Source organism: Motacilla alba, chromosome 4 (genome assembly GCF_015832195.1).
Source record: "Motacilla alba alba isolate MOTALB_02 chromosome 4, Motacilla_alba_V1.0_pri, whole genome shotgun sequence".
In the NCBI taxonomy this organism is placed as follows: Eukaryota; Metazoa; Chordata; class Aves; order Passeriformes; family Motacillidae; genus Motacilla; species Motacilla alba.
Window position 1 is genome coordinate 9509505 of NC_052019.1, and position 23518 is coordinate 9533022.

The 23518-nt window shown below is 39.2% G+C and overlaps 1 protein-coding gene across 1 annotated transcript in view; it reads left to right on the top strand.

Moving 5' to 3' along the window:
* Window positions 1–23059, top strand: part of DOK7 (docking protein 7) — a 58088-nt gene extending 35029 nt beyond the window's left edge. Inside the window, 5 exon segments of the mRNA XM_038135826.1 lie at window positions 7577–7619; window positions 16357–16422; window positions 17490–17561; window positions 20432–20584; window positions 22575–23059. Of these exon segments, the coding sequence (XP_037991754.1) occupies window positions 7577–7619; window positions 16357–16422; window positions 17490–17561; window positions 20432–20584; window positions 22575–22711 (471 nt within the window). The 3' untranslated portion in view covers window positions 22712–23059.
* Window positions 23060–23518: the final 459 nt, after the last annotated feature.

Below are 23518 nucleotides of genomic sequence, written 5' to 3' on the forward strand. Positions count from 1 at the left end.
TTATTTACAAAAAGGGATCCCTTTTCTTCATTAATAACTGACTTGGATTTTAAATCTTGTTGCAAGCAGAAAACTTGGCTAAAGCTATACTTCATGCCCTTTTGTGTGTAAATTTCCCATCAATTGCTGCTTTGCTAATCACAAGAGCAAGGTCACCTGAATCCCTTTGTGAGCACGTGTGTCCATAGGTCCACATGTAAATGATGGTCCTTGTTTATTTTCAGCTTCTCCAAGCCTCCTGCTCCATAGTACTTTTGAACTGATTTTGACTGTCTTGAAACGGGTTAATGCTCTGACTCAGAGCTCTGTGGTTACCATTGGACTGTGCTGTTCTGAGAAAATGTGCAGCAGTACTTGCCATTGGCCAGGTGTTCACAGGTGTTTCTGCAGAGCTGAGATGCTCAGTGGGGGCACAGTCAGTCTTGTGAGCTTGAAAATGCAAAGGGAGTAGATCATGTGAGGTGTTGCATCCCATCTGTGAGCACCTTGCCTCTCCTGTTTGTATTATGTGCTGAGCAAGAAGAATGAGGTGAGAGGCACACAGAGATTATTTGCACAGAGTCAGATCTGCTGCTTTCCATACCTGCTTGGGCCCCTCTGAGCCTCCCTTTCAGTGTTAGGGGAGTTTTGCTGGAGTCTCTGCCTTGTGTGGTTTCCTTGGGCGCAGAATGAGTGGAAATTAAAGATCTGTTACACAAGGAAGCTCAGACTATCAAATGTGGGGAAACTCAGTGTATTCTAAAAAACAAATGTTCTTGCAGAAGTGTAATGCTACCCCCTGTTGGAATTCGGGATATATGAAACATAAACCAGAATACATGGAATTGAAGCCTCTGACTTTGTGTACATTACTTTGTTTCCATTGCACTTGACAGGACTTTCGAAATGCCAATCTGTCTAAAAAACGTATTATTATAACATAAATAGAAAAGTTTTTTTCCCTCCAGTTACCACTGAATTAAATTTAAAATATTAATTCATGGTGAAATACAGCTGCAGGCACAAATGCCTGTCATTTTACTGTCTTTCTATAAGAATAAAAATGTATAACCTATTAAAGTTGATTTTTATTTTTCACAAGCATCTCTTCATAAAGTCTTTGCAACTTTTGAAAGAGAAATGCAGCCTCTCTCTTTGCATGGCTAAAGATACAGTGTTTGCTGTGATTCACCTGCAAGCTGAGGAAGAGCACTTGTGCTCACCTGTGGAAATGGGACTGGCTAAAGCAGGGCTGTGGGTGCCCTGCTGGACATTGAACAGTCTGGAAAAGTGTGTTTGGTCTCTTGTGCACTTGCATTGCAGCAGGAGTTTCTGTCTGTGCCTTAGGAGAGCTGAGCTGAGCAATGCTCTGGGAAAGGGAAAAGGGAATGTAATGTTTCTATGAAAACATCTCTAAAAAGCTGACAACACTGTTTTGAATTGGAAAATCTGCTGTGTGTCTTAATGCTTAAATTAAAAATTGTTCTTTTTCATAAAACTGCAGAACATCATCTGCTGCTGTAAATCAGGACAGCTCACTTGAGGAGTTGGGGGGGAACGATGTAGATGATTCTAATTACCTGGAAGAATTGGTTGTCTTTATTTTGGCCCTAAGAATATATGACACACTGAACTTCAGATTATATTGGGGTATTTGCCTTTGTTCTTAGATCTCACAGTTGGAGAGAAAGCATTTATCACTTCTGAGCTGAGTGTGGTTTATTTTAATGGCAATTGTGTAAGGAGTCATTCATGCCCTGAATGGTAGAATGGTTGTCATGAGGTACCTGGTGAAAGATGGGGCAGTGAAGGCTGAGGTTAATGCATTGCATCAATTCACAGGTGTATTTGTTTGGGGTTCTGTGCTCTGAAATCAGAAGGCGCTGTGACCCCACAGTTAGGTTTGAGGAATATATCCCGTGTGTTTTCATTTTTCATGAATAATTGTTTTTAGTTCCAGTCTCCTAACTCCTCCAACATTCTGCCTGTGTTTATCAAGTACATTGGATTAAAACTGGTTTCAGAGGCAATTTGCTATGTCTGGTGTAGCCATTTTCTCTGGCTGGTGGAATTCTTCAGCCTAGTCCTGGCTCCTGCTGTGAAAAGTCCTCCTGTATCATGAACCAGGGGTGAAGGGTTCTCTGACTATACTTCATTGTCTTTGTCCTGTGAGGTCTCTTCAGAATCTTAGATGAGCTCATCCCTTCAGCAATATTCATAATCATTAGTGTTCATCTTTCCATCTGAGTTTCTTATACAGCTCTCCCTAGAGGGCTTGCTACTGCAGCCTCTCTCTCTGCAGATTGTCACTATATTTATCCCTACAAATCTCTATGAAATAATGAAGTGCTTCTACCTGTATGGAAACCAGTGATTCTGAATTTTACCTGTAGTTAAAGAGGAGAGAGCCTCAAATTCACAGAAGTATTAAATAATTTTTTTGATCTGGAGCCATCATACCAATCTTGAGAAACCATGAGAAACTCAAACCTTATGAAATTAGTAAGAAATGGTAAGACAAACCCAAACCCTCAGTTTGACAGAGGTGGCAGAGTGTCTTTTTTTATTTATGTGTTATAACTTGTCGTTTTGGGCATGTCTCTGTAATCACAAGATAGCTGGTATTGCTGTTAGGACAGTTTAGGAGGGTTTAGTGTTTTGTGCCTTCAGACTTTGCTATCAGCCTGGAGTGAGTGTTACTGCTTTGGGCCAGCTGTACATTCTCCTGACTTATATTTTTGTCTAGCAAGTATGCAAGCTTGGCTTGTAGCAATGCCTGGAGACAGACACAAACATCACTGATGTGTTTATACCAGGTATTTTATATGCCTTGGATGGTATTACATAGCTGCTTCCTCTAGAATTCTGTCTGAATGCTTCTGTGCATAATGAGATATGTGTGTGATGTTAAAAGGATGTGGTTTAGGTTGAAAAGTTAAGCTCCTCAGTGTTGAGGAATTGACAGATTTACTGTTGCTCATGCCATCTTGATTGTAGCCCCACATGGGTCTCTCTCATGCACTGAAGGAAACAGATGTCCCATGGAAAAACTGGTATGTGACCATGTAATTGCATTACAGTGCAGTTGTTCAGCACACTCCTAGTGGGACTGTCCAGTGCGCAGTAATTCTAGGTCTGGTTTTGAAAAGCAAAAGACAAGAGCAAACCATGTGCCTTGTCGCTGTGTCAGTTCCCCTGTGGGCTCATATATTATCAGTAGCTGAGCTTGAAATTTGACCCTTCAGTGTTGCAACTGAGACTCGACCATGTGAATTTCTGCTGCCTGGCAGATGGATCCAGCTACTGGCTTTTGTGGTAGGGAACTCAGCCCAGCTTCTCTTTCTCTCCCATGAGTGGAGAGCTTCAGAGAATGCCACGGGCAAGTTGTGTCATTTTTAGAGGTAATGATCACGTTCTGATGTGAATGGTTGTGGTCTGGGTTGTGTGACAAGTGACTACAGGCTGCAGGCAGCTGGGAAGCCCAGAGCAAGGAGCAGGAGATGCCTCTCAACAGAAGCATATAAAAATCACAACTGCAGAGGCCTCTGTAAAAAACATGAGAAGATAGCGACACAAATCTGGACTTGAATTAAACTATACTTTTGGTTGTTTCTCACCTCTTGTTTTTTAAACAGTGTAGAGGAGCAGAGCTCATATATATATCTATATATCTATATATCTATATATATATAAATAATAAAAATAAATAAAATTAAAATTAAAATTAAATATAATACATATATTTTATATATGAAATATGCAGGGGTATATTTTAACAGGGGTATATTTTATATAGGGGTGTATTTTAAGGGGTATATTTTAATGTGGCACAGCCCACGGCTTGCCAGTGGCACTGAAATTCCCAGTTTCTTGCCTCATAAAGTAGCTGATGTTTGGGCTTGGCTGAGCAAGTGGAGATGTTTCTCAACTGACTTCAGCAATCTTTCTGTAGTTGGCCATGGGCTTGCAACAGATGAAGCTGAGTAATCAGGAGTTTGTGGCTGAAATTGGAGCCCTGCACCAAAGAAACATGCCATGGGCAGGAGTTGGTTTTATTCGGAGTTGTTAGGAAGGATCACAGAGTTTAAAAATTTTGTATCTTTTGTTCTAAACCTGATCAATTGCTGGGTGAAACAGCCCATCAAGGCAGATGACCTTTAAAGGTTGCTCCATGTGCCTGTATTTATTGACCTTTCCTGGGAACTTTGTTTTTCTTGTGGCAGTCTAAGCATTCAAGTTTTAAACTTTACTGTGATTTAGAATAATAGAATAAATCACAGTCTTTAATCCTTACAAGAAAAGTACTGTCAGTTTCATTAGGGACTGGTTCCTTTTTGCTGAAATATCTGAGCTTTGCACAGCTTTGCACATACTTTTTCTCTTCCATTCTCTAAAAGCACTTTAAAGTTGTCTTCGTGGCAGTGATTTCAAAATCTTCATTCAGGATGTCTCATGGAAACCTTTGCTCCTCTGTGAAGTTTCTGATGGTTCAGGTTTATTGTAATAAACTATATTATGTGACTGTAATCTGCTGCCTCCCTCTGCACACAAACTGTGTGAAGCAGTCAGAGGGTTGTGATGATGTGCCACCAGCTACACACAGCAGGCAGGAGAGTGTTTGTTCATTGTTGGAGAAGGCTGCTCACAGTTCCTGGTTTTCAAGGACTCAGGGATTTGAGTCATGATTTTCATGGTTTCCTCTTGAAAAACTGGATATTTTGTGTAGACTTGTTACTACATAATAGCTTTAACATAAAGGGAGGGAGAGGAGAAAAAACAATCTAGATCATCTCCTCTGCAAAAATGAAGCATTTGACCAAAGTTGCAATCAAGCCTTTGTTTATGAGTGCATTTTTGGAATGTGCAGAATAAAAATCTCACAAAGCAAACACTTGCTTCTATTACTGTCAAGCACAAAGTCCTGTTTCATAACAAGAAGAATCTGGGAGCCTCTCATTTATGTTGAGCCTTTATTCTTCCAGTCTGAAGAGTCAGATTGGGGTAAAACTTCATACATGTGGTTACACTAAAGCAAAAGAGACCTAAAAAGCACAGACTATTTTGTGCTGCAAGAGACCTTTAAAGGTCACCTAGTTTAACCCCTCTGCAGTGAGCAGGGACACTTTCAATTAGGTCAGGTTCCTCAGAGCCCCATACAGCTTCATCTTGAATGTTTTTAGGGATGGGACACCCACAATGTCTCTGGGTGACCTGTGCAATTGTTTCACCACCCAGTCTAAATCAATCTTCTTTTAAAACCATCACCCTTTTTCCTATCACAACACAGTCTGCTAAAAAGTCTGTTCCCATCTTTCTTATAATGTAAGTACTGAGGGGCTGCTCCATGGTCTCCCTGGAGCCTTTTCTTTTCTATGCTGGATAACCCCAACGCTCTCAGCCTTTCCTCAAAGGAGAGGTGCTCCAGCCCTCCCATCATTTTCTGTCCGTGCTCTGGACCTGCTCCAAGAGGTTCATCTTTCCTGTGCTGAGAACTCTAACTCTCAGTAGGCGCAGAATAATGGAGCTATAAAAAGCTGCCAAACTTAGATGAGCTGAAAGAAAAGCTTTATTTCTAAAGATACACAGAGGGAATTACATAAGCTGTGGCTGATGAGGTGTGTCTGAAATGTTGGCACTGTTATCGGGTGACTGGCATTTCATTCCTCTTGCCAGTGATGATGATGGAGCCCTGCTCAGCATTCAAACCTAAAGAGCTTTTTCTTGGAAGTGTAGGTTACTCCTTTTCAGGAGGCAAAATAGGAAACAAAAATATTTTGGCTCTGTGAAAATGCTGGGTTAATATTGATCAGCTATCCATCATAGCCAATAACGGGAAGAATTAGTTTTAAGACAATTTTTTTGTTTGTTTTGTTTTGTTTGTTTTGTTTGGTTTTTATTCGTCTAACTGGAAAGGTTCTGGCTCCTTTTTATGCCACAGAGGTGAGCTTGCAAAGCTGTTCTGGTGCTTTTTGTCACTATGAATCTGGCAAAACTTCTTCTATAGCCAGGAAACTGTGCAGTACAGTATCTTTGCTCCATGCTGTGGAGGTTATATTAGATGATCTGGATTTTTTGGGCTGATCTTGGACCCAAAGACTAAAACTCCCATAAGCAGCACCAGAGCAGGATTAGGCATGTAATCACTGAAAAGTTGTGTAGAGATGGGTAGGCTTGCTCCTCTTCCTATGGGACAGTATTTTTATCTGCTGAATTTTTAATTTTTTTTTTAATGAGAACTGGTGTGATCAATCACATATTTGATGACATTTAAAGTGAGTAAAAGTTTGAATATAATAAATTGAAACTTTAAAAGAAAAAAACCAACATGTGAGAGGAAGGCAAAGATATTCCAAATATACACAGAAGAGGGAAAAGAAAATCCCATTTTGATTATGAAAAGGATTATGTGCCATGGTGGTTATTTGTCCACACGGAAAGAAATGTCAGGCTAAGTTCTATTTAGCTCTTTAGGGCGACCGAGCTAATCTATGAATAATGACCCAGCATATCAAACCACTGGGTTCTCCTAACATCAGTCATTGAACTCTGCCCAAGATATTTGGAAGCAGAGCATAAAAAAATGAATGTCATCTGACAGCAGCCAGATCAGCACCAGAGCTAAAATAGCCCTGGCCATGCAGCTCCTGGTGTGTGATACAGGCATGGTGATATCTGCTTACTGAGGGTGCTGTACTGCTGGGGTGGCTGTAGCCAGCAGCCAGGCATCACAGACCCCAGCACCCAGCTCCTGGGCCACAGACAAAAGATGACATGTTTATATGAGGATATTTAACTTCTATTTATGAGTAATACTAAGAGGCATGCAGGCCTTAGGTAATCACGTTCGTTTCTGTCTGGGTATCATGGCAGGTGTGACAAAAGCATATGATTTGAGTGAGGTCATTTACCCCTTTTCTCCTTTGATGTAATCACAGGGTGGGTTGAGATCTGCGTTCTGCTGTGCATTTGAAAACCATGCACTTACATTTGTACATGGTGCCATAATAATTTTAAAAGGTTCTCCTGCAGGCAAAAGCCTGTTTTGCTGTGTTTTGCAGAATTATAGAAGGTAGCTTTTACATCTCTCTATCCTTTGTGCTGAGGTGCCTGTGCTGTTATACTGTTAGTGAAGTCTCTGCCTTACAGAGGATTGTAGCAGGAGGCCTCAGAGCTGCAGAAATAGCAGAATATGATGTACTGAAAAGATAAATGAAGACAATCTTAAAAAATTAAAAAAATCACTTAATAACAAAACACTACTTTTACTTTTTTATTATCTCAGGGTCATTTCTTTATCTAAACAAAGCTGATTCTCATAGCTATTTGTTGTCTTTCCTATCATTTCAATGATACTTTACCTGTGTCCCACATCTGTTGTAATTTCACATATCAAACTTCTGTTGGCATTTTTGCATCTTTGTCAAGTATAATCTAATATTTTCTGAAATGCTGTGGGATGTTTTTCACTTTCACAAATGAAATCTTGGCCACATTTCTGATTTCCTCCCCTTCCTTCTACTTTATACACCTTCTATATTTTGTCAAATTTCTACTTCTTGTACAGATTTTTCATTGTGAAATTTTCTGTTTTCTTTAGGGAACAGCAGTATTACAGTCTGGAGTCTTACCAGCTATATCAGGTGAGAGCCATTTAGTTATTTACTTTATTTAACTTTATATTTTAGTCTCAAATTGTGATAGGAGAAACAAAAGATTTATGGAAGCAGAACTAAATACTATATTGAGAGGTGTCCTGTTTACCTGTTTGTGGTTGGTTTTTCTGCTGCAATTCATGACTTACAGTATTGAAACACGTTGTAGTCTGTATAAACCTTGGTTGAAAAGATTAATATATTTGTTTTCTCGTTTCTTTTGTTAATCTGAAGAAGTTCAAAGTTGTTAGAGTCTTAAAAAAGCTGTTTAGTACCTTTTCTACGTACATCTTCAAAGAACACCAAGAATTTTTTCTTTTTAGGCTATATTAGCACCAAAGGCAAATGTGATTTATATGTTTAGTGTGTATAGCCAGTTTCCTAAATAACACAAAATCACAGGAATGAATCTTTACCACAACCAACTGGGAGATGCTTCTCTCATGTCAGTGAAACTATTGATTGACCAACAGAATCACTAATGAGAGGACACTGAGTGTCTGGCCTGGAAGGATCATTAATGCAGAGCCACTGGCCATCCTTGCATTGTAAACCTCTCTATCAGGAGAATGTGTTGGTCACCTGAGTTCCCTGTCTAATGCAGCCAAACTGGTCTGGCACCTCTGAATTATCATTTTACTTCAAAGAAAACATTTCAGAAGCATTTTGGGTTTTGTGGTTTCTCTCCATCTTAGACCTTGGAGATGTCTGTGCAAAGAATTTGGTTACTGTCTTAAATGTCTTTCCATTCCTTAAATAGTTTACCTGATAATTCATCAGGTCCATTAAATTTCATAGGATTCCCACCTCCAATAGACATGGAGCAGCTCTTTGTGCTTGGGTTTCTTTACTACTTTAAAAAACCTTGGCCAATACATAAAGCAGTGTGAATGATGGCTTTTTGTGTGAACAAATCCAGTAAGATACTCAGGATCAGGAGGTGTCTCTGGAGAAGGTTAAAAGTAACTCCTTTCTTTGTCTGTCTCAGCAGGAGAAAATCCAGAAGCATTTAGCAGATCGTGTTGCTAGTTATTCCACTCAAGTCACTGGAATTACTCTTGATTTATAGAGGTGCAAGTAGAAGCCCAAATTGGATCATTAATTTTATCTTTCCCTCTGGTGCTCAAGTTTCTAGTCCTGCACTCAAATCAAGGAAACCAGAACACTTATGGTTCAAGGGTGTGTAAATACAGGGAAGCTTCTGCTGCATGTGGTGGGCAGAATGTTATTTCTGTATTAATTTCAGCATCAAGTTAATTTTGGATGCAAAAGATATCTGACAAAAATCTTAATCTCAGACTATTCATGCATATGAGGGAATTAGCTGTTTTGATAAAACCTACCATGAAGCAAATTGGAACTGCAGAAATACAGGACAGATTTTTATATCAACAGAAAGAGAAGATACAAGACTGAAGAAGTTTGAGCAGGTGCATTTTGTTGTCTGGTTCACTGGAAAAAATATAGTTTATGAAAATAACTCTTGCAGGAAAAATATAAATGTTTAAGACTAATGCAGCATCTAAAGCCAGTGAGTGAAATTTTCTTTGTGGGGTTTCACCTCTCAGATGTTCTAATATACCAGTACAATTTTATTCTTCAATGCTAAAACTATTTTTCAGAATACAAAAATATTTGCTATTTTTCTTTGTCTCATTGCATTTTTATTATCCTTAGATATTTAGTTTAAATTGACATTTTTAAATAATAATAATTATTGTTACTATTTTCTTTTGTATTAATTTTTTTCTCTTTCATAGGCATGAAATTTTAGGTGTAATTAAACTCAGCATTGCAAAGCATTCAAAATAGTTCTGTAGCATTTGAATATTTAATCTAAGGTATGAACTGAAGGTCACAGGGTGCTGAGCAGTCATTCACACTGTTCTCTTGCACTAAAGGAACTGCATTAGAACTTGTCTGTGGTTCTCTATTATGAGAGAATATTACCCATTGTTGAAAATAAAATAGAGGCACACTAATTTGAGGTAGCTACTTTCAAAACCTGTATTGTGCCATGGTGAGATACCATGGTCCAATGACCCAATACCCAGATATAACATTTTCTAGTGTAGCAGTTTGCTTACTCACAAATACATTTCTTTTTTATCATATTTCCATTTAAATACACTGTAGAATGCAAACCCATTCCTTCCTGAGCTACAGGTGCCCACATCTTCTATGCAATATTTTTGCTCTTGAATGTCTTGGTCCTGTAGCAAGGCATGGAATTAAACAGTCACAAATCAATTGTTTGTGTATTTTTCAGTTTATTGGTAGGGAATGTGGGTGTTCTCTTTCTCCTTTTAGTTAGATATGCTGAGCAACAGACTCAGCAACTTTAGAGAATTGTGTTTCATTCTAATGGCAAAAAGTGTTCTAAATATGGCAACAATTCTAAGTTGCATTAGATGGAAAAAAACAAGTTGGGGTGAATCATTTAATTCAGGTTTAAATAATTTGGTTGCCTTTGTTATAAATAACTTTGTAAATATTGATTAGAAAGAGAGACTGAATTAGATTACTTGAGTTTGTAGGAGGAAAATGTTCCCATTGTTATCATAGCTTTGTACTACAGATAAAGGTAAGGGATTCTTTGGAGTTGTATGATGTGTGAATGAGTGCTCTTAAGTATAATAGACTACATTTATAGTTATGATGGACCTCAAAGTACCATGACAGGATAGAGGTTCAAAAATATGATTCAGATTTCCTGAGACTGCTGGATTCTGGAGACATCTCAGTTTGGAACATTTTGTGTGAGCAGTTCTCATGGGACCTGTGCAGAGACTCTCTTGACTGCTTAAGAAATCCTGCAGCTTGATCTGGTGGTTGCAATTTCAGAGATAAGTATGTAGGGCTTTTTCTCAGGAACTGCTTATGTGCTTTGAGTTAAGGGATTATGAATAAGATCCACATTCAGTGTTGGGAGGTGAAACAATAGGCTGCACATTCCTTCACAGAATGGTGAGCTGAAGAGCTTGTCATTATCTTCACTACCTTTCTGGTACTATAAACCAAAGCACTGTAGAAAAAAAAGGACTGAAGCAGTTGTCTAGTGAGAGTCTCTGCCCTGAGGTTTGGATGTTCTTCTGTGTATGTCTGACAGATGTTTGTTTAGTTCTGCTGTGAGAATCTTTAATCCACCTTGAATCATCCAAAGTCCTCTGCTATTCTTACATTTACAATTTATTTCCGAGCAGTTGTGCTGTTTCTCATTGTAATTTTGGCATCTTCTTTTAATCTTGTTCTCCTTTCTATTCCATTGCAACACCTTAGATAAGGAACTTCTAGGTCTTACTCACAGGGGCAAATGACTTCCTTCAAAATATTTGTATTTTCTCAGTTGAGTAGAAGTCTGTCACAGCAATCTTCTTTTATGAATGATGTTTAAACCATGAGGCTGTTTAGTGTGGAGGGGAAATGTCACTATTTTTGTCCTTAGGGAAATGCCACTATATCTGTCCTTAGCTGCCAACCCCTTCCAAATGAGCTGAGCAGACTGAATCCCAAGACTCCTATTTAGAGAAGGGAGGCTGGGAGCTGGAATAGCTTGCAGAAGTGCTTCGGGACACTGCAGTCCCTGGAGAAGGCATTTCATGCCAGCTCTGTGCACCATTTTTCAGAAACTTTCATCCTTTCCCAATTCCCACGGGGGAGCTGCTTGCCTGGGCATTCCCATGAGCCTGGCCCAACCCAGAGTATTTCAACACTCAAATTAAATTTCTCTAGAGGGAGGTCTGCTCTCCCTGTGCCTCTGTGCCAGGGGCTCTGGCTTTGCAAAAGCCAGTAGTTGAATGGGCCAGTAACAAATATGCTCCCAGGGGAAGCAGTGCACTTTCAGTTTAGCTTTTTGACTTGTAAATTATCTCTCTTCCTTTCCATTTTCCCCCTTATTCCATGGGAGCAAATTCACTGTCATTGCAGCACTCACTCTTGCTCTCTGACAGCCTCTTTGCTTGCAATACCAAACCTACACAATGCTTGATGGGAAATGTTCTGAGGGGATGGATTAAGGGATAAACATAAAACAATGCTGTGGATTGGAATTCAGCTAAAATATCACCTAAATGCTGATTATGAACACTGTATCTCTGTTAAATTTTTTTTAGGTACACAGGGACTCAAGGCAGGCAGACAAGAAGAATAAAATTAAGTATATAACAGGTGCTGAAAACAAAGTCAGCTGTCTGACAGCTTAGCTGTTCCGATGGAAAACTAGGTCATTTTTTGTGCATTTTAAAATATTTTTATTGCATACCTATGCAGCATGATGCTTTTATTCCAAGCTTAGGAGTCAGCTTTTAAGGAATTAACTCAGAACAATGAGAAAGAAGAATCTGGGCCATACTGTGGTGGTTATAATTGTTTATGTTGAAAACAATTTACAGTTCTCACTTTTTTCAGGATTTGTGCTGTCAACTCTTCAGATGTAGGAAGACCAAGTGCACTCTGATATTTTTATTGAGCCAGTGAAGGACTGTGTGTTGAACAGTGTCCACCATAGATATGTCATGTCATACCTTATAGGGCTAAACACTGTAATAGACAAACATCCTTCTAATAATTCATTCCCCTGCCATAATGTGGCATGCTCTTTCTTGGCCCTGCTTTATTCTACAAGTCCACTCAAATAATTCTGCAGAGGAAGAAATACAGGAGCTCAGAAAAAGTAAGCTTAATAAAATACATATTGCATTTACAAATGAAATGTTTGCCTTGGTGATGGTCTGAATTAAGAGTGGCCTTTTCCCATGGGGGAGAGAAAACTGTGGGGAAACCATGTCAGTGAATGATCCCAATGCTGCTGCTTTGTCCTCTGGGCTGAGCAGATCCAGCAGATCCTGTTCTCTCTACTGGGGCTGACAGAAGTGGTGAGTCTGTACCACAGTGACCCTCTAGTCCTGTCCTTTATTTATTTGTGATTTGCTTCCCCACCCCTTCTCTGACACTGAAGCCTGGGGAAGTCTTACAGAACACAAAGGTGAGGACCTTATTTGCACATATAGTGATTATTTCAAATTTTAAAAAATAGTTTTGGTTTTGTGTCTGACCTTCATCCCTGGCTAGTGTAGATCTTGAGCTTCACATCTATGAAGATTTTTGAATTAAATGTATGTAAAGCATCTTTGAAGGTGTATTTTTCAAAAAAACCCCAGACACTGAATTTCCTGGCACAGGAAAATGGTAATAATTCTAGCTTAACGCTTTTGCATTTTTAAGGAGAGGTGGCTGGGCTGGAATGGCCCACAGCATGGGAAGATGAATAATTGCTAGAGATAGTTAGATCCTCTGTTATTTTTTGCACAGACTAAATAGACATCTTTGAGGAGCAATATTTGAACAGAGTGCTTGAGTGCATTTCTAATTTTGAGGGATTTGGCCACTTTTAAAGTTGTCTGTAAGAGAGACAGGAGGCATTTCTGAATATGGAGAAATCTGTAGAGCAAGCAAGCATTTTAAAGTATTCCCTTCAGTTTTTATGTCTTGCAGATAATGCCATTTTTATAGCAGAAAATATATGAAATTACTTTGAAAGTTGAAGAGAATGAACAGGAGGTCTTGTAAGGCAAGTATACAGGAGCAGGAAGTCTCCTGTTACATTTACATGAAACAGCCTCCCGTGCTCTTGCAGGGCTCCTCCTGCCAATCAGTTGCTTTAGCCTTTGGATGCTCTTTTAGGCAAGGTATCTGTTTTCAGAGGAGGAGATGGGAATGTTGCTTGGGTGAGTGGGTCAAAGTTCTTCATAATAAAGCTAGTTTTAATTCAACAAGAAGCAAGGTTTTATCCCAGAATGTGGTGTTTTCTTCTGTTCTGACTCCTTGTCAGGAAATTTAATAGCCCAGACCTGAAGAGTTTGTGACCTACCCCTTGAAGAGGCTGGGCAGTGAGAGGTGATCTCTTGGTAAAGGCAGTACAGGGCTGTGTGTGTCTCCTCACTGGCCATGCAATGATAGTCAGAAGGTTTGAAAATGTAAACTGTCTGGGCTCATTTTATAGTTTATATTCCATCTTCCCTTGTTATTTTTTTCATGGCTCTTTCTTGTAGCACATGTGCTGTAAACTACCCTCATTTTTGAGGAATGTCTTCACTGAGCTACTTTTGAGTCTAGTCAAATGTTGGAATTCAAAATATCCTGCAACTTATTTTCATTTTGTCACATTTTGAATACCTTCTTCCTCTTATAAACTGAGGAAAGTAGAAAAGAAATAACTCTCTTGATGAGACACTCAGTTCTGACAAAGACTTGAGCGAGTCAGCCACACAGACCTAGATGGCAGGGGAAACTGAATAAAAAAATTTCTTAACAATCTCTTGTAAAATGAGAAGAATAATGGAAGGGAGCTTCTGTCTCCTGCTGGATACTTTTTTTTTGCTCAGAAATTTATCTTGCTAACTTGCTTTTTCCATTCCTGCAAGTGTTAGCCTGGAATTCATGAATAAGAAACAAGCCAGTTTATTCAGTAGCTGAAAAGAAGAAGGAAGAAAATATCTAGGTTGATCTCTGTTGACATGTGTTTATACGATGAAGTTCAAAGCTTCAAAAAAATTCCCTGAGAGATTTGACTATGTAAATATTTGTTAGTTGCCAGATTTGAAAATGAGGAAAATGCAACAGGTCAAATCCTGAAACATTAACATGGTTCTTTTAAATAAGCCCTGAATGGGAAAATTCAAACTTGACCATAAATGGATTGGAATAACTTATTGTTTTAAATCTCCTTTCCTGTCCTGGGTGTTCTTCGCAGATCCTAAAAATGTTGCTTAAGAATCTACCATGCCTCTGGAATAATTTCTGCTGAGTTGCAATAAGTGTTTGAGGGAATAAAAAACCCAACCCCACACTAGTTTTGTGATTATGCTGAAATTAGCATAAGGCTTTAATCTTTCTTCAAAGTGAGGGGAGGCTTTTGGCTTCATAAAACATATTCTAATGTTTTCAATGCAGAGAGAGAATGCACTGATATGAGAAAAAGGAAGACAAGTTACAGTGAAAATATAAGTAAATCAGCTAGCCTGGGGCTAATGTCCTATTTTTGCATTTATTTTTATCAGCAGTCCCGGTAAAAACAAAATTCCACATAACATTTTTAGTTGTTAAATTCTCACCAGAGTTCTATAATCTGACCTCATTTGTTAAAATACAAAATCAGATTTTCAATATGGCATACTTTAAAATTTAATTTTGTAGCCTTGGATTACCCTATATATGCTTTCATGTACATAAAGACAGCAAACTAAAGGCTTTAGTTCAGTTGTGCCCTTTTGAAATGGTTTTTACTATTGTTTTAATCCATTATCCTCATTAAGTGAAATAATGAGTGGCTTTTTAAATTTATTTTATAAAACTAGGGTTAATTTTACAAGCTTGGAAACCCTTAGAGTTAGAATTAAAATTGTATGTATACTTTATACAGGAGGGGAAAAAAAAAAGAAATTGCCAGTTTCTTTACATTCCCAGGCCATGCAGCTTTCTTAGATACTTCAGAATATTTATCTTACAGTATTTCTTCATGTTGCATAAGAGCTGTGGTAATTTTTGGACGCTATTTTAAAAACAATTTGCAGAGCAGTGTCTCACCTGCTCAGAGCCTATTCATCAGCTTAGAGAAGTGTTAATTTTAAATGTGAGCCCCAGCAGGCTGCGGCACATGGCAGAGCCGCCCTGGCAGCAGTGGCAGGGTTACTCACACCCACAGCCTCCCACCCGACCCTGTTCAGCTCCATCTACTGCACAAGCAGTTCCCTCACAATTATTCGTGCCAGGGAGCAAATGCCACTCAGCGCTGCTGAGGTGGCCACAGTGACAGCAGCAGAGAGCAGAGATGCAGGGTGGATGGGGTGAGGTAACCCCGCAGCCAGCCGTGGGGATGATGCTGCTGAGCCTGCTGCTTAGAGAAGGAATTGTGTGTGCAGCCAAGCCACGCTGCAGGGGTACCACCCTGCAGGTTTCTGAGTTGATGGCTCTTGTTTCCTCAGATTTCCCCCATGCAGCTTCCTGCTGGCCAGACAGACTCAGGCTGGGGAAGGGAGGCTGGCTGTGCCATCTGGGGTGTCCATGGCTGGAACACTGGGAGGGTGTTTCACAAGCGCCTGGATTCAATCCCCATGGACCAGATCCCTTGTGTTCCCTTGGATTCAATCCCCATGGACCAGATCCCTTGTGTTCCCTTGGATTCAATCCCCATGGACCAGATCCCTTGTGTTCCCTTGCCTCTGGCCTGCTGTATCCATATCTAAACATGGACTGCTCAAGTGGGGCAGTTTTCTCATTCACTTAGATAGGTTTTGGACCCACTCTGACCAGATTTTAATGAACACTTTAAACTTTGTTGTTGCTAAAGCTGCGTTATGGGTGGCAAAGGCATCTCCCAACTCAGTTCTTGTTGCCATTTTACTTGTTAGCTCAAGACAGCTTTACTGAGGAAGCTTCACTGAGGAAGAGAGTACTCACCACAAACAGGGAGGGACAGCATCCTTAGGTTTTATAGAGGGCATCCTTTCTCTCTAAAGAAAGAAAACAACAAAATTAGATTTAATGCCACAAACTTAGGAGAAAGAATTTAGCAAAAATTTTTAAAAATTGGCTAAATGAAGAACAATGACTTGTAATTGCGTTTTGGGTTTGGTTTTTTTTTTTTTTTTTCCTAGATGTTTCAGAACATCTACTAAAAATGAAACAGGTATATAGATTTAATGTGAATCTCTGTCTTCAAAAATAGGTGGTGCTTCTGTCATGGCAGCGTCTGGGTCCTTAAAAGTGCATAGAGGGCACAGTCTCCAAGCTGGTAAGTAAAAGTAACTATGAGGTGTGTGTGCATGTAAATTAAAACTAATTTAAACCTTAATTATTTTAAACTTCAGAAAATATAAAAGGTAATGCATGATTTGATTCCCTATTGTAAGGCTTACGTATTTCTTTGGGTTTTTTGCTTTGAGGAGTTTTTGTCAGAAAGGCATTGACAGATGGGATAAGTTTAGAAGAGGCAGTGACAGATGAGATAACTGACAGATTATAAGCAGTAATCTTATTCACAGCAGTGAAATGCTGCCATCACGTTAACAAAGGGCACCCACCAAAAAAATTCACCTCAGGTCATGAGAAGTCCTGTACCCTAACAATGATAATGTGGGAAAAAACACCCACCACATTTAAATATACTTCTTTATGATAATGGAGGATAAAAACACTGCCAGCAGATAGATTATGTGTGTTTGTCATTCAAAATTAATTGCAATATGTTCATTCTATGGACATAGCATTTTTGCTTGCCTGGTTTTAACTGGGGTGGAGTCTGAGATTGTGAAGAAACGAGGACATCTCTTTTCAGCTTCATGCTCAGGAAAGACCAATGATGTCGTGCAGCCTGGCTTCTTTGTAAAGATGGTGATTTGCACTTGGAAAGCAAAGTTGTCTTTGGAAGGGCTAGCTTAAGCATTTTTGATGGTTTTTCAGAAATCAAGAAATTATCCATCATGCTGGAGGTGGAATTTTAACAAGAGTCTTCCAGATGCTCCCAAGATCACCCACGCATTGCTCCCTGATTCATGCATGCAAGACAGCTCTGCTCCCACACTGCTGTACAGCAAAATGCACTGCTGTTGACTTCAGTGGCCCTCAGTGTGAATAGTTGTAAAAGTGTCCTCAGTTTTATTTCCTTGGTGTTAGGCTCATAAGGAAATGCCAACATCACCATCGCAGGAAAGTCAGCACTAGCCACTGTTGATGCTTTCTGAGGTTATTCTGTGTGATTTAGTTTAACAGGTTACAAGTCAAAACCAGAAAAACATAGGCTTTGATTATATTGCACAAATTCCTAAATCCAAAGCCATTAACAGTGTTCCTGTATTCTAGGTCCTAAAGGTGGGTATGAGATGCTAACACTTCCTTCAGAACCTGGAACTCCAACTAGTTCTGAGGAACTTGGTGAGTACAGATTTTTGTGTCAGAGGTCACTAACACCTCTTGTTTCTTTTTCATGTTCCTTTTTTTTCCCTTTTTTTTTATTGTTGAGATCTCTTCTAAGTGTAATTTTTGAAGTGTTGCCCTTTGAACATGTCAGCTTCACATGCATGCTCACACACACACACACACACACACACACACACTTATCTTTGGGATGTAGTTATAGTGCTGCTTTTCTTTCTGTGAAATTTATTGTTAATTTCTGAGAACAGTGCCTATATTGGGGAGGAAATATGAATAACTAACACTTGCTGAAAGAAAGACAGCAACATCAGTTTCAAATATTTCTTCTTCCCTCCCGAGTTATAGTCTTGTCCTTTCTTTTCCCCTCAGGTGAGGGCCACTAAATTTTTACTTTTACTCTTCTCCTGTTACTTGCTTGACTATCTTTTTTGATTTCTACAGTTTCCCCCTTTCTCTTCAAGCAATCATGATATTCTAGCAATTCTTTCAGAGTGTTTAAGCATGCACTGTGGTCTGTTCTTCTCTCAAATCCTCCTTTCACAATGTTCTCAAGTATTGGCTCTCTGACCCCTCTTGGAAGCACCTCCTGTCTGTCCACCCAGAAGGGACTGCTGCCAGCACTGTCCACGGCTCACTCTGTGCACCATGTTTCATTAGTTGGAACATTTGACTGTGCTTCTTAAATAAACTCTCCTCTTCAAACAAATAAAAGCCAGTTTTCAGTGCCTAAGAAGGATTTTTTTGTTTGGTTGGGTTTTTTAAAGAAAAATGGAAACCAAGTATTTCTATGTTTACAAAGAAAGCCCAGTTTCTATTGAGACAGCACTGACTGAACAACAGAAGGCTTTTCCTTTCCTTCCATTCCAGTTTGCCCAACTGTTTTTGTTTTTTTTTTGTTTGGCTTTTTTTGGTTTTTTTTGTGTGTCTTTTTTAATTTGTTTTGTTTTGTTGTTTTTTTTTTTCTTCTCCTTCTTCCTTTGAGAAGAATATATGACCATGGCCAGGTTTTGTTTTGGTTTTTTTTTTTCCCCCTGTGTGTTTCTTTTGGTTTTCTTTTACAAAGCCCTACCAATTCTCCATGTGCAGTATTTTAGTTCTCAGGAAAATCTCTTGGCTTGTTTGCATCAGGTATAATGTTCAGCTTCCTTAAACCTGTTAACTGTTTAGTCATCTAGGGGATCTTGCTAGTTTTCATGGTAGCTAACTTTGAGGATGCTCCACTTAACACTTCTGTTAGGTCACTTTAACAGCATACAGAAAGACTTCAAAAATTATCTTTTCCTTCAGGACTATTCGTCACTCTGTATTTAGGATTGTCACTTGCTTGCAACTTCTAACCTTTTGTGATGCAGGTTTTTAATTCTATGATTCTTCTGAGTCCTTTCTTGCTCAATCAGGCCAAATTCCTTTGCAACACTTTGGACACAATAATTGAAAATAATTTCTTAGAATGTGTTTGATGAAAATATAAAAATTCCTTCTGCATTCAGTTCTGCATTGATTTTGTCATTTTGTTCTTAACATCTTGCTTTGCAACAACAACTTGAAGTCTGACTGACAGAGAAATATTTGTATTCTTTTTGGATTTTCCTATGTTTTTTAATGAAAATCTGTGAGAAAATCGGCCAGATTTCCAGTCTTTCCAGTTTTTGGACAGTACATTAGACTCCTTTGATTTAAACAGCTGAAGCTTGGGGAGATTCCATTATACTAGAACATACCCATACTGTTGCCTAACATTGTATAAGCTATTTCTGCTACTCATAATACTACCAAGAAGATGAAAAAGTTTCCCTCAATGGTTATTCACTGCTGCTGTTGTCTGGATATAAGAAACCATTTTTCCCTCTGCTCTAAAAGGCCTTGATATCCTACTGCCTCTCTGTTCACATCTCAATAGGGTCTAAATGGGCAAAAAGGAAAAGCAGCAGTTTGGACAAAAAAAGATTTGATATGAGCTCTTAGTGGGGACAAGGAAGGGCTTAAGAGGAGAACTTCATGAAAAAGGAGAAACTCAAAGTGATACTGTTTTCCCTCTGCACTCCTCTGTCTCAAACTGACTTAAGAATAGAAAGTCTTTAAGGCTAAGGACTCCAGCTGGACTGAACAGGCAGACAAGATTAAAATAATTGAAAGCAGGGCTAGATGAGGTATTGAGAATTAAGCTAGTAGACAAAAAATTGTTTTTAAGTCAAAATTGTTTTATGTGAACTGTTTCCTAGTAGGTCTTGGTCTGTGTCTTTTTTAGAAAGTTCTAGAAAACTCTGTGGGATTTCCTCTCAAGCTCTTGTGGTCTTTACTATTTAGAAGGGTTTTCCCACTATTTCTTTCCTGCAATGAAAGTCCTTTAATACTTTGCTGTCCTCACTTGGCATCATTCCTATCTTTTTCAATTCTGCACAGGGAAGCTGTCGACATTGTCTCCTCAAGATTGCTGTCCCTTTGCTTGAAACAGTTCTTCAGTCCCTGTTTTCAGGACAGGCTTTAAGAACTTCTACTGATTTTTCTTTCTGTCTTGCAGATGATGTAGTAGTTCACATCTTCCTAGAACAAATTATTTCACATAAAGCTCTGCTAAGGTATTGCTGCTGTTAGAAATATCTGCAGAGTGTTTGCCTTCTACCACAACACAGCAAGACCCCTGTGGGGTCTGTGGTCTGTCTGTGGTCTGTGGCCTTCTGCATAGATCCTGACTTGACCTCAGGATATTTAAAGTAGAATTTGTAGTTTTCTCATGTCCCATCTACCACTGAGGAATGTCCTGTTTGGCAAGCAGAATTATTGCTGCTCTGTGTTCTCTTTCTGTGGGTCTGTATGAACATTGGTCATTGCAAACAGTGCCTGTTGTGACTTGTTATTTATTTCAGAAGGGGCTGTAGGATATTCAGCTGATGTCCCTACACCAGATCGACCCCACAGTGAGACAGCCACCTATGTTAATATTCCTGTCAGCCCTACTTCCAAAAAACAGCTTCACTATATGGAACTGGAGCTTCAAGAATCGAGCACAAGCATAAGAGGTAAGGAAGTCTGTGGTACTTCTAAACAGCAAAGAATATGCAGAATGTATGGGGTATGTGGAGCCCTGATTTCATACCGGGAGCAGATGAGGGAGCTGGGGGTGTTCATCCTAGAGAAAAGGAGGCTCAGGGGGGACCTTGATCCTCCTACAAGTACCTGAAAGGAGGCTGTAGTCAAGTGGGGGTTGCCCTCTTCTCCCAGGAAACAGTGACAGGAGAGGACGCGGCCTCAAGCTGCCCAAAGGGAGATTCAGGTTGGACATCAGGAAGATTTTTTTCACTGACAGGATAGTCAGGCATTGGAACAGGCTTCCCAGGGAAGTGATGGAGTCATCATTCCTGGAACTGTTCAAGAAACGACTTGGTGTGGCGCTCAGTGCTGTGGCTTAGTTGATGGTGGTGCTCTGTTGAAGCTTGGACTCAATAATTTGGAGGTTGTTTCCAACTTTAATGATTCCATCTGATCTACCCACAGGCTTCTGCTAACAGAGGAGTTGAACCCTGTTGTGTTTCTGAGGCAGTTTTTTTAATTGGCATCTCTTCTTGGAAAAAATTTTTGAGTAATGAAGTTCTATAAGATGTTGCATCCCTTTGACAGGTGATTGGATGTGCACTCCTTCTAAAGTGAACATTTCAAACTCTGGAGTTTGAAAGACAGTAATTTGCTTGTGTTCCCAAGATTTTCATTGCATATTAGGACTACACTTACCTCATTTTTCTTTCTTGGCTCAGAAACAGGGCTGTGGGTGTGCAGGGCTTGCTCCTGAAGACACTGGCTCTGGAGCCATGCACCAAATGATTCAGAACAGAACACAGTGTTCTATCTGCTCTCCATGTGGGCATGTGAAAATGCTACAGAGAAAATGCAAATAATTTCATTTTTAATTTTTTAAAAATTATTTTGTCTGTATTGGATATTTTACTTCTAATGCTTAATTTGGGCAATTAGCACATAAACATGCAATACATCTGCCATGTGTTGTCATTTAGAGATGCAGTCCTTGCTACACCAAGCCTCTCATCAGAATCTGGCATTTAGTTCCTTGCATTTGATATTAATAGGTTTTCCATCTATACTTCTCAGCTATAAAGATTTTAATTTTTATACTTCTAATTTCAGCAATTTTATTAACTTTGAAATGCTAGCACTTTTCCCATGCTTTTTGCTTTTTAAATGTTTTTATGTTTTTCATTATGTACTTTAAGATTCTCCCAGACCTTAATGTAGTTCTCTCTACAACATTGTTTTGAAATGTAAAAGCAATATTTTCTCTTAATTTTAAAGACAATGAACCAAAGCATTGAAAATGAAGAGTTAAATACTATAAATTTTCCTAAATGTCAAATACCCTCCCAATCTCAAATTGTGTAACTTTAAAGGTGCCTGTAATGACCATAAATACTTTATTTTTTCATATTAAAATTTTCCCAGCCTCTAGATTTACAGAAGTATTTTACTGCTTAACTCTTAATACTTAAGTATTTTACTTGACTTGTCTCCACTATTGCCAAGAAAAAAGAGCTGTAGTGTCATTCTGTGTGAGGCTGAAGGTGGTTGCTCTGGTGAACATTCCCAGGGTGCCTAATCCAGACAAAGAACAGTGCCAGCTGCCACAAGAGTTTTCTGTTCAAAAAGCAGGTGTTGATTTCCTGATTGGTAGCCTGCTGAGGAAGCCTCCTAGAAGTGGGAGAGCCAAGTTCAATTTTGTCATTGTTGGGGAGTAATAGGGGTGGAGATTCACACCTGGGGCAGAAATGCAAGTGATTCATTTGCTTATTTGAGGAAAGCCAGACCACTAGAATATGTAGATAACAGAGCTCTCGAGGTGTTTTGTTTTAGTGGTGGTTATTACCTTATTCCATTGCACAGCTTTTTCTGAGACTGGACAAAGACAATTCAGGAAATTTGTGGAGGAAGTGTCACAACAGCTTTTTTACTCAGGGATGTGTGAGGGGTGTAGCCTATTAAAGGATTGATGTGGTGTTCCAGGGAGTGGATCGTCCCGGTATGCCCAGATTGACATTGCAGCCACCGAGACGGCGCACAAGGTGGGCACGCAGCACGCGCAGTGCCGCGAGGAGCGCCTGCAGGAGCTGGAGCAGAAGAAGAAAGGAGCTCAGCAGTGACCTGTCTAGGAAAGAACTTTGTGCTCACCACAAATCCATACGAATTCATCTTCCAAAAGATTCACATTTATTGTAAAAATGCACTCTCACAAATCGCTGCCGTTGCTTCTTGCAGTTGTACCAGATCCATTCCGATATCTTGATTCCTAATTGGAGAGCTGGTAGCAGGAGGGGTGTGTTTGGTCTTTCCTTTTATTTTAATTTGGTTGTAAAGTCCAGATTTTTTGTCATATGCAATGACAGATGTAAGTTACCTTTCTCTAATTCTAAAATCATGGAGAACCTGGAACCAATTTCAGTGTTTATTAAAAGGTGGCATTTTCTTTGAAAATGAAGAACTTGAATGTGTGTAGATAAGGGAATGTGAGTGTGTGTGTGGTAAGTGTACACATATGTTTGCATATGTCTGTATGTAAGCACATTACTGATAAAATATATGTATATATCTGAGTGTATAAAATATGTAAAACCTCTATTAATATATTAATGGACTCTTACAAAAGCAAGAAAGTTCAGTGCCTGCTCTTTTTGCAGGTACAGTTTTGTTCAATTTATGTGCTTATTTATGGACATGCTCAAATATACCTATGGATAATTCAGTTTTATACCTCACCAAGTCCTGCAGCTTTGGCTAAAGTTGCCCAGATGTAAAAGCTGGAGTGTCAGGGATGCACATGTGTCTGCAAACAGACAAGAGCACACAAACAAGTTATTTAATTATGACTACAAACCACAGTAATGTGAAGGGGCATTTGGGTGTTTCTGTTCTTAAAAAGCCTAGGTCAAACCATAAGTTTGATTTTGTCG